General features: G+C 43.5%; 1 protein-coding gene and 1 non-coding gene across 6 annotated transcripts in view; both read left to right on the top strand.

Moving 5' to 3' along the window:
• Positions 1-1,021: 1,021 nt before the first annotated feature.
• Positions 1,022-19,048, top strand: part of Eif2b3 (eukaryotic translation initiation factor 2B subunit gamma) — an 86,868-nt gene continuing 68,841 nt past the window's right edge. The window contains exons 1-3 of one of the 5 annotated variants that reach the window (XM_052717560.1): positions 1,022-1,113; positions 5,504-5,661; positions 11,260-11,405. In XM_052717560.1, coding sequence (XP_052573520.1) covers positions 5,514-5,661; positions 11,260-11,405 — 294 coding nt within the window. In that variant the 5' untranslated portion in view covers positions 1,022-1,113; positions 5,504-5,513. Of the gene's footprint in view, positions 1,166-1,397; positions 1,677-5,503; positions 5,662-11,259; positions 11,406-19,048 lie in introns of those variants that run through there. The other 4 variants (XM_052717559.1, XM_052717561.1, XM_052717562.1 and 1 more) reach the window with 4 other exon arrangements.
• On the top strand, positions 10,272-10,378 carry LOC128097991 (U6 spliceosomal RNA). Its single transcript, XR_008214043.1, has one exon. It is a non-coding gene; the product is annotated as a U6 spliceosomal RNA (small nuclear RNA).

Here is a 19,048-nt window from a genome sequence, read left to right as displayed (position 1 = left end):
GCGCCACCACCGCCCGGCTAACACATGTGATTTTTAAATATTGTGAAAATAAGTCAGCTTTGGGAAAATCTGCATTACTCAGGGAACTAATATTTTTACAAACTGTTAGTCTATCAAGTTGGAAAATCATGTGGGTAAATGTCCACCCAACGTACAAGTGTTCAGAGGTCTGGTAACAAGACTGTAATCACAGCTAGGCAGGAGGTCACAAGTTGCAGACCACTCTGGGCAACTTAAATTCTATTTCAAAGTAAAACATAAAGGACGGCCAGGTGTGGTAGCTCACGCTTTTAATCCCAGCACTCTCAAGTAAATATATAAATAACTGCAAAGAAGGGGCTGGCAAGATGGCTCAGCAGGCAAAGGTACTTGGTTGCTGCCAAGCCTGGCAACCTGAACTTGAACCCTGGAACCCACACAATGGAAGGAGAGAACCCAGACTCTCCAGGTTGATCTCTGACCTCTTCCACACAAGTGTCATGGTGAGTGGCTGGGAATGTAGCTCAGTGGCAGTGTTCGGCTACCATGCATGAGGCCCTGGGTTTAAATCCCAGCACCACATTAAAGAAAAAATTAACTCTTTGGCCGGGCGGTGGTGGCAGCACTCCAGAGGCAGAGGCAGGCGGATCTCGGTGAGTTCGAGGCCAGTCTGGTCTGCAGCGTGAGTTCCAGGACAGCCAGGGATACAAAGAGAAACCCTGTCTCGAAAAACCAAAAACCAGACCAAAACAACAACAACAACAAAACCCAAAACCCACTGACCAGAATTTGTAGCATCTTGGGACGGGGATACAGAATGGCAACTCCCAAACGAAAGAGACTGGATGGGACACTCAATGAGCACTGGCCATTTATGAATGAACGAAGGGGCAGTAATACAGAGACCCCATACCATAGCTCGTGGGCGGCCGGGTCTCCAACAGGCTTGCTCCGGTCAAGAGCAGGAGCGTCTTCGCTCACCGCCATCTATCACTCGGCGTTCGTCCCTCCTTCCTGAGTCGGCCCAGCGCGTCACATCGACCTGCTCGGCCACCGCGCGCCTGCGCCATTGGCCTGTCAGGCAGAGGCGGCGTGGGGAGCGCTGGGAGCGGCCGCGGCGTGCGGGGAGCTGAGGTAAAGCCGGGGCTTGTACGGAGCCAGGCGGTGCACGAGCTGGCTGAGCAGGGTGAGCGGCGCGCGGGTGCTGGAGAGCCCGGTTCCGGTGAGGCAGGCGAGCTCGCCGCCTAGGGCCCGAGTGGGCAGACGGGGTACCGAGTCCCTGCTGGACCCGGCCAGGGAGCCATGTGTCCCGACTGGGAGACTAGAGAATCCAAGCCAACCACCTTGTGCAACAGATGGAAAAACTGAGTTTCGGGGCGGGAAGGTGCTGCTCGAAGTCACACTAAGTGAGCATCGGATCGCCTCGGTGCCGTGCTGACATCTTTCCCGTCTTGTTTATCCATCCCGCATTTGTTTGGGCTCAGGGCCGGGACTGCAGGGGATACTGTAAGGCCCCTACTCGCAGCGCTCAAAGGTTTGGCAGACAGACCAATTACGATGCAGCGGTCGATTTTACCATTTAGGACTGGAGAAGGCAGCTTGTGCGATGTGGAAGGCATGCTTGAGATGCTGTGAACGCCTCCTGTAAAACTTGGAGGCTGTTGAGACTTACCGTCTGGATATCCGGAGTCCTGACGGTAATATTGAGACTTTGGAGTCAACTTAGTATTATGATTAGTTAGGTTCACAGTTATTCTTGTTTCTTAGGCTGCGTTTTTTTAAACCCAGAGATTGAGAACTCTAGATTCTAGCCACCTGGGTTCTACATGCCTTTCTTGTTTTGTACACATTTGAGCTTCAACTCTAATGGACTGTTGTGAGGTCCACAGACGCTCATTCCACAAATAGTACCTGGCATTTGACTGGGAGTATCCTGTCAACACACAGTCCCCAACTTCCGGAACTCAGTCCCCAACTTCAAAGAACTCGCTCCCCCCCCCCCCTCCCCTGTGTAACAGCTCTGGCTGTCCTGGAACTCGCTGTGTAGACTAGGCTGGCCTCGAACTCACAGAAATCCACCTGCCTCTGCCTCCCAAGCGCTGGGACCAGAGGCGTGCACCACAGCCCGGCCAAGGAACTCACACTTAATAGGCATTTAAATGATGCCTGCAATGAAGCCTGTAAAGGCTGATGCAGTCTGTACATAGTATAGTGGGAACAACTAGGGAAAGAAGTCCCATCCCTGGGGTGGAAAGAGTTAGTTGTGGCTTCGTACAGGTCAATCTCTTGCCGAGTCTTACAGTTTTACTAGTTGATTACTAGGCCCAGGAGAAAGAAAGCCAACCGAGGGAGCAGGAGTAGCAGTGAGCCTGCAGTTCCGGCTGCTAAGGTGGTGAGACAGGAGGATCACTTGAACCAGGCACGCTTGATAATCAGGTAGCCGCACTAGATTCACAAGCATCAATGTGGTGACCTCTAGAGGAGTCTGGAACCACATGTTGAATGTCCTGATCTGTACTGGGGTCACATCTGGGAAAGGCCGTCACGCTCTAGCTGTGGCAGCATAGTACTACCTATCCATTTAAAAAGGGCCTATAGAGGGCTGGAGAGATGGCTCAGTGGTTAAAAGCACTCGCTGTTCTTCCAGAGTGACCCAGGTTCAATTCCCAGCACCCAGATGGTGACTCACAGCCATCTGTAACTCCAGTGCCAGGTTATCTGACTTCATATAGTCAGGCAAAACAAACATAATAAATCTTTTTTAAAAAGAGACTATATAGACCCAGAGTTATAGAACAGTGTGGTTCAGTTGGTATATTGGGTTTTCCATGATCTAGCCTCTGTCCCGCAATATGAAACATGTATATATAGTGCTTGTGATGGGATGGACATTACTTTGTATGCTTTATGTAGAATTTTTGTTTTTGTTTTTTTAATTCCTGTGCTGGGGATCTAACCTAACGCCTCATACATACTAGACAAGTGAGCCCTCATTTAATCTCAACAGCTTAGTGAAATCAAAATCATAATTACCTCCATTCTAAAACAGACAAACAAGGCCAAAGCGTAGACATTAGCTAGTTCACATATGCTAGAATTCACACTTAGTCTGGTTCCTGCATCTGTGGACCTTACACCCTGTTCTAAGAAGCAAGGAGACTGAGACTTTTGTTGAGCCCTTGGTCATATCACTTGTGAGAGGGAGAACTCAGACTCAGGCCTTTTGACTCCGGAGGGTCTGTTCCTCTTTTCATAATATCAAATGTGATGGGAGTTCTTTCGTGCCAAAGTTAAGTTCCAATCTGAGGCAGTGTTTCTTGAAATTGAAATGACTTTACTTTTAAGTTGCTCAAGAGCCTTTGCTTTGTGGCCTGGGCATACTGAATATTAAATTCTGTGGTTTAGATATTCATATGTGCACTCTCGGGCTAAATATTATTGTGATAAATATAAAACATTTGCCAATTTGATGTTAGATTTTTTTTTTCCTGAACATTGTATTTTGTACTTTTTTAAAAACTTAATTGATTCTTTGTGGATTTCACATCATGCATCCCGATCCCACTCATATCCCTGTGTATTTTATACTTTTAATAAAATGATTGCATAATTTGTAAGTCAAAAAACATCTCCAGGTGTTAATCAGTAGGGATTCATGACCTTTCAAGGTTAAATAGTTTATTTTCTTACCTTTTTTTTTTTTTTTTTTTGTCTTCAAAACACAGTTTTTCTGTATAGCCTTGTCTGTGCTGGAACTCGCTCTGTAGACCAGGCTGTCCTCGAATTCGGAGATCCACCTGCCTCTGCCTCTCAAGTGCTGGAATTAAAGGCGTGTGCCACCGCCACCCCACCCCCCACCCCACCCCACCCCGGCTTTATTTTCTTATCTTGACTTTGGAAAAGGGAATTAACAATTTGGATTGTTTCTCCAAGAATAAGCTCCATTGTCAGCCTTCGTTTGTGTTTAGGGAGTTCTCTCTGTAACTGAGTTTATGAGAAGACTAGAGTAGATGACTGAATTACTGGGAGAGTCTTCAGTCGGCTTTATATTTTCGGATGTCCAAATGTTTTCAAGGAATAGAAATCCACTTGGTAACTCTTAACTTCTTCAGAATCAGACCCATCTTTACTTTCCTGTAAAGCAGTGGTTCTCAACCTTCCTGAGGCTGGGACCTTTTTAATACAGTTTCTCATGCTGTGGTGACCCCCAACCATAAAATTATTTTTGTTGCTACTTCATAACTGTAACTGAGCTACTGTTATGAATCGTAATGTAAATATTTTTGGAGATAGAAGGTTGACAAGGGGTCAAGACCCATTGGTTGAGAAGTGATTTTGTAAAAACCTCCCTGTGTTTTGGAAGACTTAAGTATTCTCTTCACTCTGTTCACTGTATCTTGGAGACATCCCTTTCATTGTACTATGGCAATCTATTGTAATTTGCTGAATTTGTTGTCATCTTCTTTTGAGGGGTTATAATTTTTCATGTGGGGGATTATAATATAATTACATTGTTTTCCCATTTCCTTTATTCCCTCCAACTCAACCATTTTGCCTGTTTTGCTCTCTTTCAAACTCATGGCTTCTTTTTCTTTAATTTTGTTTTGTGTGTATGAGTATTAATATGTAAACACGACCTGCTCAATCCATATACCGTTACTTATGTGTCTTCAGGACTGATCAGTTGGTATTGGATAACCAGCTGGTGTGCACTGGTTCTTCTGTTCTCAGCATTCCTTAATTGCCTGTAGTGTTTGTTAGGGTTGAGGCCTTTTGGCTTTCCCTCTCAGATGTTAGTGTGTCTATTGGTGTCATCCTTGTCCGGGTCTTGTTTAGGCAGCCATGTTGATGACGCTGCATGGGTGTAGCGTCTCTGGTATATTTAGGAGACGTGATCCCACAGCAAACTTCCTGTCCCTGTCTTTTTGCCCCGTCTTCCTGTCTTCCTTAATGATCCCTGACCCTTAGCTGCCAGATTAGGTATTAGTTGGGACTGGGCTCCACAACTCTCTGTTTTGATCAGTTATAGTTTTCTGTACTGGTCTGAGTCTTTTGCGAAGGGAAGTTTCCTTGATGAGGGGTGAGAACTACAGTTCTCCAGCTAGACCCTGGGAGAAGCTTGTGTTTTTCAGACAAGTTCTCACTATATAGTTTTGGCTGTCCCTATGTTGACCAGGCTAGCCCTGAACTCATGGAGCTCTGCCTGCCTCTGACTCCTGAATGCTGAGATTAAAGGCATACATCACTACCACTGGCACTTGAACTTGTATTTTCTTAAACAACTCAAGGGCAAGGGCAGATGTTTATAATTTATATTACTCTACTCTAATATCACGTTGGTTAGAGAAGATGAGAAGGATGGCATTTGAACTGCAGCTAAGGAGTGTTTCATACTCTGGTAACGAAAGCAGGAAGTGATGCATCTGGTCTAAGTGGGAATTACTCATGTAAATAAAAACAGAACTAGTACTGTGTGCCATTTGATTTGTGTTCCATCTCTTCCCCCACCCTCCTGTGCTTGCAGTTTTGTAAAAATGGAGTTTCAAGCTGTAGTTATGGCCGTTGGTGGGGGATCTCGGATGACAGACTTGACTTCCAGCATCCCCAAGCCTCTGCTTCCAGTTGGAAACAAACCTTTAATTTGGTACCCACTGAACCTGCTTGAGCGTGTTGGATTTGAAGGTGAGCTGTGCCGACGATAGATGCAGTCATAAAACCTTGAGTGTGTTTGATCCCAATAATTTGTCCGCATTATGAGAGTGAAAGAGGAGAGATGATAGCAGACTAGGGCTTAAAGTTTGCTGGAGACTGGACGCTTAAGTTGGGGACCCAGGAGTACCCTTTTGCTATATGGGAGAGAATGAGGACATAGTGCTAAATATTGCTGTTAAAGAGGGGTTCTCCACGGTGATCCAACATGGGCCCTGTAAGGCTATCAGAAAGACAAGATTGGGAATCTAACTGCCTGGTTGTCAGTCTTTGCTGAGACTCTGTGATGTGCGAGGTAATATTTTAAGCATGAGATCAGAAGATTGAAAAGACAGCTCAGGCACTGACTTCTAGAACCTTCCTTAAAATTAGGTAGGAAAAGTTTTTGCTTCCTTCTCTCTTGGGTCAGATTAGATGATGCTATCAAATGAGAAACAGAATATGAGACAGGGAACAGGTCTGAACAGAGATAATGAGTAGATCTTTGGCCATATTGAGTTTGAGGTATCATTAAGTAGAATGAATCAGAATGCAACAAATCAGGGCCCAGACTGCTGCAAGAGGGTTCATTCAACCGTGAGAGTCAGACAGACCCACACACGCTTCTGTGCGGTAGGCTAGAGGATGCTGGTTTCAAGAGATTTATTTTAAAGATTTTCTTTTTTAATTTTAATTTAACTTTATTTTATGTGCATTTGTGTAAAGGTGTCAGACCCCCTGGAACTAGAGTTATAGACCATTGTGAGCTGCCATGTGGGTGCTGGGAATTGAACCCAGGTCCTCTGGAAGAGCAGCAAGTGCTCTTAACCTTTGAGCCATCTTTCCAGCCCCAAGAAAGAAAATCAGTTCAGTTCCCGTACCCACATGGCAGCTCAGACCTCACAGCCCACAGTGAATCGTCTGTAACTCTAGCTTCAGGGAATCTGGTATTCTGTTCTGGTCTCTGAGGGTACTTCATATGTATGCACACAGATACACACATAACACACATAAAAATAAACCCTTTCTATTATTTGTTTTAATTTTTTTTAGGTTTATTTATTTTATTTTATGAGTATGAATGTTTTTGCCTGCATGTATTTATGTGCACCGAGTGCATGCCTGGTGCCCACAGAGATCAGAAGAGGGTGTCAGATCCCTTAGAATTGGAGTTATGGGCTAGGTACGGGTGGCACACACCTTTAATCTCAGCACTTGGGAGGCAGAGGTGGGCAGAATCTCTGTGAAATTGAGGCCAGCCTGGTCCACAAATGGAGTTCCAGGATAGCCAAAGCTACACAGAGAAGCCCTGTCTCAAAAAGCCAAAAATAAATAAATAATAAAAATAATAAAAGGGCTGGGCGGTGGTAGCGCATGCCTTTAATCCCAGCACTCGGGAGGCAGAGCCAGGCGGATCTCTGTGAGTTCGAGGCCAGCCTGGGCTACCAAGTGAGTTCCAGGAGAGGCGCAAAGCTACACAGAGAAACCCTGTCTCGAAAAACCAAAAAAATAAATAAAAAAAAAAAATAATAATAATAATAAAAGGGAATTGGAATTATGGATGGTTGTGGGTGCTAGGAATTAAACCCTGGTTTTCTGAGAGCAACAAGTGCTCTTAACCACTGAGCCATCTCTCCAGCCCCTAAATCCCATCTTTCTTTTTGGGAAGTATAGGCATGGATGTGCAAATGTAGGTCAAAGCGCAACCTTCGAGAATTTCCAGCATGTGGGTACTTGAGGTTGAACTCAGAGTCGGGCTTGGCAGCAAGCACGAAGCCAGCTTACCAGCCCTATAGCCTTTTTTTTTGCTATTGTTTTAAGAGGCCCATCTTACAGATTTAGGAGTTTATTGGATACTCCAATACATTTTTAAATAGCTTATTATTGACCGGTGGTGATATAAGCTTATAGTCCTACCTACTAAGGAGGCCGAGGCTGTGTTCAATGACAGCCTGGAAAACCAAAAGGGTCCTTATCTCTAGAAAAATGGAATAAGATATCCTACTTTCCTTTAGTAACTTTGTAGGTTATTTATTTATTTATTTAATTTCAAGGCAGGGTTTATCTGTGTAGTTTTGGTGCGTGTCCTGGATCTCGCTCTGTAGACCAGGCTGGCCTCGAACTCACAGAGATCCGCCTGGTTCTGCCTCCCAAGTGCTGGGATTAAAGGTGTGCATGCCTGACAATTAAATAATTTTTGAGACAGGGTTTCAAACTTGTGTAGTAGAGGATGACCTCAGTCCTCCTACATGTACTTCCTGAGTTCTGGGATTATAGACATGTGCCACCAAACTAAATTTTATGCAGTTCTGGGGTAGAATACATGATTTCATGCATATAGAGACCAACCGAACTATATCCACAGCCCTAAATGTAGAGTTTTTGTGTACACTTATTTAGTATGTGTGTACCTAAGTATGTGTATGCATACATCCTGTGGCTCATGTGTGGAGGTCAGAGGACAATTTTTTGGAGTCAGTAGTTCTCTCCTTCCACTATATGGGCTCAGGTCACTGGGCTCAAGTAAGCGCTCTTTCATCTCACCAGCCCCTGCTTTTCTCTCTCTTTCTCTCTCTCTCTCTCTCTCTCTCTCTCTCTCTCTCTCTCTCTCTCTCAATACATATAATATGTGTGTATGTATATGTATACATATATATTATATATAAAATTAATATTTTATAACAACTAATGTGGGATCCTCAAGACTGCTAGGTAAACGATTTACCATTGAGCTATATCCCCCATCCCTCTTTAAGTTGCTAAAGCTATCCTTGAATTCATTTTGCAGTCAGACAGATCTTGAATTTATAATCTTCCTGCCTCAGCTTCCCAAATAGCTAGGTTTTCAGGCCCACACCACCACCTGGTAAAACTAAGGCTGACCTCAAAATCACTATGTATACCAGCTAGGTTCAAACTCATAATCTCCTGGAAGGTTTCTCCAGTCCTACCCAGCCCCGACGTCCTTCAGCCACTTATAAAATAATCATTCAGAGGCTTAATATTAATTACCAATTGGATAGTCTATGGCAGGCTTCTTGCTAGCTAGCTCTTATAACTTATCTTAACCCATAACTATTAATCTATGTATGTATTGCCATGTGTTCCATGGCTTTACCTGCGTCCCATTACATGTTGCTCCTTGGGTGGCTGGCTCACGTCATCCCCATTCTGCCTTTCTCTTTCCTGTCTCTCTCCTTGGATTTCCCACCTGCTTCTAAGCTGCCTTGACATAGGCCAAAACAGCTTTATTTATTAGCCAACGGGAGCAGCACATATTCACAGCATACAGAAAGACATCCCGCAGCAATCTCCTGCTTCAGCCTATAGAGAGCTAGGATTACAAATGTGCTCCACAATATCTACCAAACAGAGTTGACATCTGGTGTACTCTGCTTCAACCACACTTGATCTTAGCATCACTCAAAGATTGTTTTATCCTATTATTAATGGCAAGGAAGATTTTGTGACCTTTTTTCTGTATCTAGTTTATCTTTGGAATGTCAGCATCATTTGCTTGCTTGCTTTGTTCGTTTGGGAGCGATTTTTTTGGTTTTTGTTTTGTTTTGTTCTGTTTTGCTTTGTTTTGTTCTTTTGAGACAGGGTCTCTTTACATCACCCTGGCTGACCTGGAACTCACTATGTAACCTGGGCTAGTCTTTTTTTTTTTTTTTTTTTTTTTTTTTCCGGAGCTGAGGATCGAACCCAGGGCCTTAAGCTTACTAGGCAAGCACTCTACCACTGAGCTAAATCCCCAACCCCTTTGGGCTGGTCTTGAATTCACAGAGATCTGCTTGCCTCTCCCTCCTGAGTGCTGGGATTAAATTCATGCACCACCACAACTGGCCAGTTTTGTTTTTATATTATGTATATTGGTGTCTGTTTGCATATATGTGTATGCACTACATGCACACAATACCTACAAAAGACAGTGTTGGATACCCGGAAACTGTAGTTACAGGTGGTTGTGAGCCCTTATTTGGGTCCTGGGAACCAAACCCAATTCCTCTGTAAGAGTAGCAAATGCTCTTAATGGTGGAGCCATCTTTCCATCCCATATGTTCTTACTTTCCAAGTGAGATAGTTGTAAGAATTCATTGAAAGCATGCATCTAAAACAAGGTGAGGGCCAATGAGATAGATGACTTAGTAGGTAAAAGCTACCTAGCAACCTTAGTTCAATCTCGGGAACCCCAGGAAAACTAGATGAGAAGAGCACACCCCACAAAGTAGTCCTGATCTCCACAAGTGTGCTGTGGCAAGTGTGTCCACACACATGCACAAGCATGCACATGAGAGTGTGCACCAACACATTTTTTTAATGTAATGCTAAGAGGTGGAGGATAGGTTTGGGAGGAGTTGGTAAATATGATCAAAATATATGCATGTATGGAATTCTCAAATTAATAAAATAATTGCATTAAAAATTTAAATCAGCCAGGCGTAGTGGAGCATGCCTTTAGTCCTAGTTCTCCGGAGGCAGAGGCAGTTGGATCTCTGAATTCAAGGCCAGCCTCGTCTACAGAGGGAGTTTCAGGACAGCCAGGGCTGTTACATAGAGAAACTCTGTCTCAAAAAACAAACAAACAAACAAAATTTAAGACAGTGCTCGCTTCGGCAGCACATATACTAAAATTGGAACGCTAAGGAGAAGATTAGCATGGCCCCTGCATAAGGATGTCAGGCAAATTTGTGAAGCAGTCCACTTTTTTTTCTCCTTCCTGCCTTCCCGCACCCTGGATGAATGGGTTTTGTAATCAACTGTTACTTTGAATTTGTTGTTACTGTTTTCCTGTGAAGCAGAGGCTTTGGATGTGGGAGGTAAAGGCCGTAGTTGTTGCTCCAGTCCCTCCCTCCCTCGTCACTGCCTGGTTTTCCTGTGACTCAGGCAGGTTTGGGTCTTATGCCTTGCTGCAGAAAAGGAAAGAAGAGGAAGAAAAGGAGCCTCAAGAGATTGCACAGACCTGCTTGGGTTCTTCGGAGTTGTTTTCTTTCTTCCCCTTGAAGGGGAAGCAGCTGTTTTCACTGGTACATTTAAAGTTCTTCAACTGTAGGGTGCTGCGAGCTCTGGACAAGTGCCACTGCATCACAGAATGCTCAGAGGGGCTGAGCTTCTTCACCCTGAAGATGAAGTTCACTGTTGGCCACTGGTGTTTTAAGAATATTGGTGCTGCATGTAGGAACTGCATGATTAACCCATTCAGCCTGTGACTGGTGATGTTGTCCTGTCATTTTCAGAGACTAAATACGGAGTGGGAGGGCAGATGTAAAAAACTTGTACAATTTTAACATATTACAGTTAAATGCAAGCTGGTTTTCCATTTAAAAAAATAAAACACCTTGAAAAGGCTTAGTAATATTAGCAGTTGTTATTTTTGAATTTGAATTTGTGAGACAAGTTCTCATTTAGTCCATGCTGATCTTGAACTTGATGTGTAGATGAGGATGGCCTTGTTCCTGAACTTCCTCTCTCAACCTCTAGAGTACTGGATTGCAAGCATATGCTACCACAACAGAGCACATTTGACTGACAATTGAACTTGTCTCAGTGAATGACTTTCTGCATTTGTCTGTTATTTCTTTCATCCTATAGAAGTCATTGTGATTACAACCAAAGATGTCCAAAAGGCTCTCTGCACAGAATTCAAGACGAAAATGAAACTAGATATTGTGTGCATTCCTGATGAGGATGACATGGGAACTGCAGATTCTCTGCGCCGCATATATCCAAAACTTAAGGTGAAAAACTATTTCTTGCCCCTTGTTTTTATTGAAGATAATATATTGTTTGGCAGTGCTTTATAGTTTACAAAAAACTTTGTTTTTAGACAGGGTCTCACTAGATAGCACTGGCTGGCCTAGAACTTGCAATGTAGATCAGGCTGGCTGAAAACTCACAGAGATCTGCCTGCCTCTGTCTCCTGGGTACTTGGATTAAAGACATGCACCACCATACCTGGCCTTAGTCTTCAAGACTTAAAAAATATATTTTCTTTTTTGTTTGTTTTGAGACAGAGTTTCATGTAGCTGAGGATGACCTTAAACTCTTGATTCTCTTGCCTCTACTTCCCAAGTGCTGGGATTATAGGCTTGTACCAACAAAGCTAGTTTAATATATCTTTATATCACATTCATTGTTGCCCACTTACTCTTTAACTGCTCTTTGGTTTGATTACTAGTAAAGATTTAGAAATTTAGTCAACATAGTTTGCTTTCCAAGTAATAATATATCCATTTTTGAGACACAGTCTCACTTTGTAGTCAGCCTGGAATGGAATTCTCTGTGGTCCAGGCTTGCATTGACTTCGTGGTGATCCTGTCTCAGCTTCCCGAATTCAGGGATTGAAGGTATGCAAAAATAAAATCTTTGGCCAGGTGGTGGTGGCCCTTTGATGCAGAGCCATTTTAGTGGCAGAGGTGGATCTCTGAGTTAGAGTACAGCCTGGTCTACAGAGAGTTCTAGGATAGCTAGGGCTGTTACAAAGAGAAGCCCTGCCTCAAAATACAACAACAACAACAAAAAGAAAAGCAATTACTTTTTAAAATCAATTCCGTGTGTGTGTGTGTGTGTGTGTGTGTGTGTGTGTGTGTGTGTGTGTGTGTGTGTGTTATTGTGAATGTCCATGTGAAAGTCAAAGGAGAGCTCTCTGCTGTGGCTCCTCCAGTGCCGCCTTAATGAGGCAAGGCTCTCACTTCGGCTGCTGCGCTGCTTCCCTCAGCCTGACAGCCGGGGAGCATCGCTCAAGTGCTGGGATTTCTGGCTTGTGCCACTCCAGCTGTCTGGCTTCTTATGTGGGTTCCAGGGATCAAACCCCGGGTCAGGCTTGTGAGGCTAGCATGCTGACCCGAGTCGTCTCCCCAGCGCTGTTCTGCTTTGTTTTGAGGCTTCCTTCAAAGTTGCCATCCTGCTGCTGGAGGATGCACCCCGGATTGCCTCGCTTTCAGAGTCTGTCTTTCCAAGAGGAGCATTGTTCCCCATGTGATCATCCCTGGGGAACCATCAGTCTCCTCCTCTCTAGCTGTAACCTGAGCCTGTGCAGAACTGCTCTGGGCTTGGCTTTGCCGCCTGTCTGAGAATTTCCTCTTCTTTCCTGTGTTGCCTGCCCTTGGGCCTAGATTTCACTTTCCACCATTCTCGGTTTATTCCCTGATTTCTGAAGAACCCAGGCCTTATTGGCTTTTTAAAGAAAATACATGAAAGATTAATGTTTCGAGAATTTTCATGCTTGAAAAGTTTATTTCACCCTTATTCTTGAGTGATGACTTAGATTTTATAGAATTCTGAGTTGGTTATAATTTTTTAGAATTTTTTTCACACTAAGCACATGAAAACAGTACAAGAAAGGTTTCCTTGAGATCTTCTCCCCTTCCCACAGTCTTCCCTTTCTGTGGCCTCATTCATGCTTAGGCTTATTACTTCAAACTCTGCCTTGAAACAACTTCTAACCACATCTGTGACTCTGATCCTTAAAAACCCCAGTTAAGGTTTCAGCTAATTTTCCAGAATTTTTAGATGATCTAATCCACCAGTTTTCCAACACCAGAATCCTCCATAGTGAGTATTTTAAGTGCAGGTTCCTTTATCCCTACCCCCACCCCAGTCATACTCTGCGGTGCATGTACCTTCATCTCCATTTTACAGTTGGGGAAAGTGTGTCTTGGAAGCTCCAGTGCTGTTTGGAGTGTAGGGAGAGAGAGAGAGCATGCATTAGTGCCAGAGTCTTGGTTGATGCATTGAGTAACCAAAGCATTGAAACGATTCTGTCTTCTGGGTACAGCCAGGTGGCACATGACCCAGTGAAAATTGTGATTTTATTTGAGAGTACAGTAGTGGGGTGGGTTGGAATTCCTAAGAAGTCAGGCGTGCCCCAGACGCCCTCTAGAGGAGCTGTTGGAAGTGCGGCGAGAATCTGCTTGTTGTGTTAGGAAAGCTTTACTTCTAATTGGGTCTAGCACAAAGGGTGGGAGTTTGTGATTGTGGAGGTGTGAGGAAAATACCTGGGATTATTTTAAACCCTTGTTATGTAAAGATCTCCCCCAGTATACTCTTAAACGTCTGAAACTTTAACTTTTACACGTGTTTATATTTGTTGGGAATTTACCAAGAATACATATCAGTTAAATAACAATACATGCCCTGCCCCCAAGCCTAATTAAGGTTTGATTTTTCTGTTTGTTTTTGGTTTGGATTTTGGGTTTTTGTTTGTTCGTTTGTTTGTTTTGGGGTTTTTGAGACAGGGTTTCTCTGTATAGCCCTGGCTGTCCTGGAACTAACAACATAGACTCAGGCTGCCCTTGAACTCACAGAGTGCTGGGATTAAAGGTATGTGCCACCACTGCCCGGCTCTCTTTTTCTTTGAAGACATCGTTTTGCTGTCTCTCCTTGGCTGGCCTGTAACTCAATGTAGAGACCAAGGTGGCTTCAAATGTGTGGACATCCTCCTGCTGCTGACTCCCGCGTCCTGGGGTTTCAAGCATGGACCGCCACACCTGACAAGGTTTAATTTAAAAACAAAACTTTAAAAAAAGAAAAATAAACTATTTCAGGGAGAAAGATCCAGCAGGTGGAAAATGGGAGGGGGGATTGAAAGCAACCAAGGCCTGCATTGTGTTAGCAGCTAATTGTTTACACATAAGAAGCGGAAGGGGTGAGGGTTGAGAACAACAGAGACCTGTTCTTGTAGTAACCGCTAATTATTCACACGTCTCTACCTGGAACCTGCCTGAGCACTTCTCAGGATACTTAGATTTCATATAGTAAACAGTATATCTGAGAAAGTAAGTTTATTACTTTGGAAATTTAATACCCGTTCTTAGAGACTGCCCTGAAGTAGAATTAGTTTATTAGCCAATTATGGTCACAAGGATGTCAAGCTTATTTTCCATAGGGTTAACCAGAACATTTGTTCTGAAGATCTCAAGAGAGAGCGTTCATACCTAGATCTAGATCTCTAATCCACACAGCCACTTTGAAAGATAGACAACATGAGTTTGCTTTAGAAACTTGACCTTCTCTGTTTAGAGAGCTTAAATAACCTACTCCAAAGCACATACCTGCCTGGGTGCTTATCCAAAGCTAGACCCTGTCCTTGAGAGGTCTTTGCTTTTGCTTTTGCTTTTGAGTTTTGGCTTTTTGAGACAGAATCTTGTCATTAGCCTGGGCTAGCCCCTGACTCTCAGCCTTAGCCTTCTGAGTGCAGTACCATGCCTGACATTATCCCTGAGTTTTTTTTTGTTTTGTTTTTTGTTGTTGTTTTGTTACTGTTTTTTGTTCTTTATTTTTATTTATTTATTATGTATACAGTGTTCTGTCTGCATGTATGCCTGCTGGCCAGAAGAGGGCGCCAGATCTCATTACAGATGGCTGTGAGCCACCATGTGGTTGCTGGGAATTGAACTCAGGACCTTTGGAAGAGCAGCCAGTGCTCTTCACCACTGAGTCATCTCTCCAGCCCCCTGAGTTTTGTTATACACTTGTACCCATTGCTTCTACTCCCAAAGTGTAAATTTCATTTAAAAATTAGCAGTCTCAAGATGGCATACGCCTTTAATCCCAGCACTCAGGAGGCAGAGGCTGGCAGATCTTTGTGAGTTCAAGGCTAGCCTGGTCTACAGAGTGAGTTCCAGGACAGTCAGGGTTATTACACAGAGAGACCCTGTCTCAGAAAGAAAAAATTAGTAGTATCCGGTAGCACTCATGTAGAATCCTTGACCTGCAAGTGTACACCTCTTGTTTCTTCGTATCTTTGTCTTCAATGAAGGGAAGTCTGGTCCTTCATACTGACTTGCTGTGTAGCTGAGGGGGACCTTGAATTCCTGATTCTTCTGTTCCTACCTCCCAAGTGATGGAATACAGGCGTATGTCACCATACCCAGCTGGGATTCGAGTATTATAGGAAGACGATCCTGTGTCTAAGGGCATATAAACGAGAAGCCTGTCAAAGTCGGGGTGTAGTCTGTGCTCAGCATATAAAAACTGAGTGACTCCTTGGATAGTGAGCCAGATCTGCATTTGAGCCTTTTGCCTTTCTGAGGTCATTGGTGCTCTTCTTGCCCTTTAGAAACCAAGTTCAGTTATTCCTTAGATAAGTGTTCTAGGAGCAGGCTAGTGAGGAGTATTTGAGAGGCCTAAGTAGACCAAATCTATAGTAGAATAGCCTGTGTTTTAAGCATTTACCTTATGTTACAGGTCTCAGTGCTTCTCTTAATTTAAAAGTGGCAGTTGCTAATTCTCTGGTTAACCTCCACAGGAATTTTTCTGCAGCCGCGGGCAAACCTCCTTTGCTCTCTGCCTCAGTTTCACAAGCCAGAAAGCAGGAGTAATGATCCCAGCACACTAGTCGTTAGAGGTCTAGTTATTTCAACCCTTTGATGTAGAAGAAGGACTATTGTTACATGTTCTATGAAACAGCAAACATGCTACAACAAAGAACAAATTATGATGAAATCCCCTAGAGACAGCTTATTAGAAAAATTGAATAAACATTCTATTTTTAGATGTGTAAAAGCTAAAGGTAAGTTATTTTCAGTTGAGTGTTTGATGTCCTTATCAAGTTACAAATCTCTGTCAGTCTTTCCTGGAACCTTTCATTTTGCCCAAGGTTTTGTTTTTGTTAGATTTCTATCTGTTTGGAAAAAGTAAGTATAATTTGGTCAAGGGAGGATCTGAGAACTTGGTCCTGACTTGCCTAAAGACTTTTTGTAAGTGGTAAACTTTCTTCTGATGAATGCTTTGGTGGGCTGCAGTATATCCCTGAGGATTGCTTCTTTGCTACTACTCTTAGCACGTTGAAAATTCCAGGTGTTACAACAGAAACAGACTGAGGTTTTCAAAGCCTTTTTATTAGTGTTATTTTTTCCTTTTTCTTCTTCTCACTTTAAGAATGCGCAATAGAACTTTTCCCTCGCTTATACTAATCTCGTAAATCCACAGCTTGAAATGTTTCCATTCCATTGTCTCTCTCCTTGCTGCTGAATAGAAATCTGGTCTCTAGGGTGGGACAGCTACAGCCCTGTATTTCGTTTGATAAGCCAGCAAACTGTAAAACTGTTTTTCAGCTTGAGTGTTTTCTTTCCCTGTGGGGAGCCCTTTCATGAAGCAAAGGGCTGTAGGGTAGTGGGGACTGGTATACGCTAGGAATTTGATAGAGAGCACAGACCGTCATTACCAACTCCATCGGTGGGTAACAAGCTTCCTATTTGATTTTGACACCTGGAAGCTCCTGTTAAGATGGCTTATCCTACTCTGAATCGTGAGATGAAATTCAGATAACTAGTAGAATGGTCCAGTGCTGTTGGGTAAATTTAGTAAGCATCCTGTTACCATGACCAAGGAATTCCTCTGAAGGAGCCTTTACCTATTCAGACTCATAACTTACACTCATCTCTTCCGAGAAGCCTTCCCTGAATTCTTTTTTGTTTGTTTGTTTGTTTTTTGTTTTTTCGAAACAGGGTTTCTCTGTGTAGTTTTGGTGCTGTCCTGGAACTCACTCTGTAGACCAGGCTGGCCTCGAACTCACAGAGATCCGCCTGTCTCTGCCTCCCGAGTGCTGGGATTAAAGGCGTGCGCCACCACTGCCCGGCCAAGAAATGGGTGAGCTGAGAGTGGTGGCCCACACGGGTTTTTTTTTGTTTTTTTTTTTGTAAAAGAGATGAAAAGTGTCGTATCCTGGGGCTGGGTGTGGAGGTAGCTCAGCCAGTATAGTGCCTGCTGGGCAAGCATCAGAACCCAAGTTTGGATCCCTGGCTCCCGTGTAAGAAGCCAGGCACAGCAGAGTATAACTGCAACCCCAACACTGGCAGACAGAGACAGGTGGACCCTCATTGGCTGACTAACCTATCCACATCAATAGCACCAGGTTCAGCAAGGGATTGTATGTCAGGAAGACACCTGGCAGTGAGCCCTGACTTCTACCTGAGCTCACACCTATATACACATGCATATGCATATACCACACACACAGAGTGGGGTATCATTATCTCTGTCTGTCAGACTTTGTTTTTTGAAACAGAGTCTCTCTGTAGCCCTGGTATACCAGATCTCACTGTGTACAACAAGCTAACCTTGAACTCAGAGCTTCACCTGCCTCTGCCTCCCAAATGCTGAGATAAAAGATGTGCACCACCACACCCTTTTCTGTGTGTTAGAATTTGGACTAGAGCTGTCTCTGGGTCTGGTATAAAGAACACCTTAAATGAATAAATGTCAGATAGAGAAACCCTGTCTCAACACACACACACATATGTGTGTATGTGTATATGTATGCATGTATATGTGTATAAAAATAGAGAGAGATGTTATATGCTTGATATAAATATATATGTATATATTGGTTTGTTTGTTTTTCTTTTCTTTTTTTCTTTCTTTTTTTGTTTTTTTGAGACAAGGTTTCTCTGTGTAACTTCCCTGGCTGTCCTGGAACTCAATCTGTAGACCAGGCTAGCCTTGAACTCACAGAGATCCACTTGGTGTCTCTGCCTCCCAAGTGCTGGAATTAAAGGCCTGCCCCACCATGCCCATTTTGTTTGTTTGTTTGTTTGTCTGTTTTTATAAAAACAAAACAAATAGTATATCTGCCCTAAAAGAACAAGTTGAGCTATTAGTAGCAGGTAAAGTGCAGCCATTGGCTCCAAACTGGAATTTTTAGGAATGGATCCCTAATAATACTTGATTACTCAGGCTGTTGCCAACAAGGTGTTGAGAGACAGTTTTTAATGATCGAACTGGAGTAGTAATGTTCTTCTAAATGGATCTAAATGGATCTTTGTCCCTAATGATTTATTTGTGCCTCACCATGTATCCCATGTATGGATTTTGTTTTGTTTTTTTGTTTTTGAGGTTGGGTCTCCTTGTGAGATCCTGGCTGGCCTGGAACTCACGGAAATCCACCTGCCCTTGCCTCCCAAGTGTTGGGTTAAAGGTATATATCATCACACCAGCTATATATATCTTCTTCTTATCCCCTCTCTTCCCTCCCATTATGTTTTTTTGTCTTTTGTTTTTGTTTTTCAAGACAGGATTTCTCTGTGTAACAGCCCTGGCTGTTCTGGAACTCTCTTTGTAGACCAGGCTGGCCTTGAACTCACAGAGATCCACCTGCTTCTGCCTCCCCAGTGCTGGGATTAGAGGCATGTGACATCACTGCCCAGCTCCATTATGTATTTTTAACTAATTAATAATTTTTTATTTAGTGTGTGTGTGTGTGTGTGTGTGTGTGTGTGTGTGTGTGTGTGTATGTGTGTGCACCAGTGTTTACAAGTACCTTTGGACGACAGAAGAGGGCATCAGATCCCCTGGAGTTAGAGTTACAGGCCATTAATGAGCCACCTCAGGCCCTCTAAAGGACAAGTGCTCATAACCATGTCACCTTCCTAAGACCTTG

The sequence above is a fragment of the Peromyscus californicus genome, unplaced genomic scaffold (genome assembly GCF_007827085.1).
Source record: "Peromyscus californicus insignis strain IS unplaced genomic scaffold, ASM782708v3 Scaffold_5__1_contigs__length_169319896, whole genome shotgun sequence".
Classification (NCBI taxonomy): Eukaryota; Metazoa; Chordata; class Mammalia; order Rodentia; family Cricetidae; genus Peromyscus; species Peromyscus californicus.
Note: the sequence above shows the minus strand (reverse complement) of the source record. Positions and strands in the feature narration are given on the sequence as shown.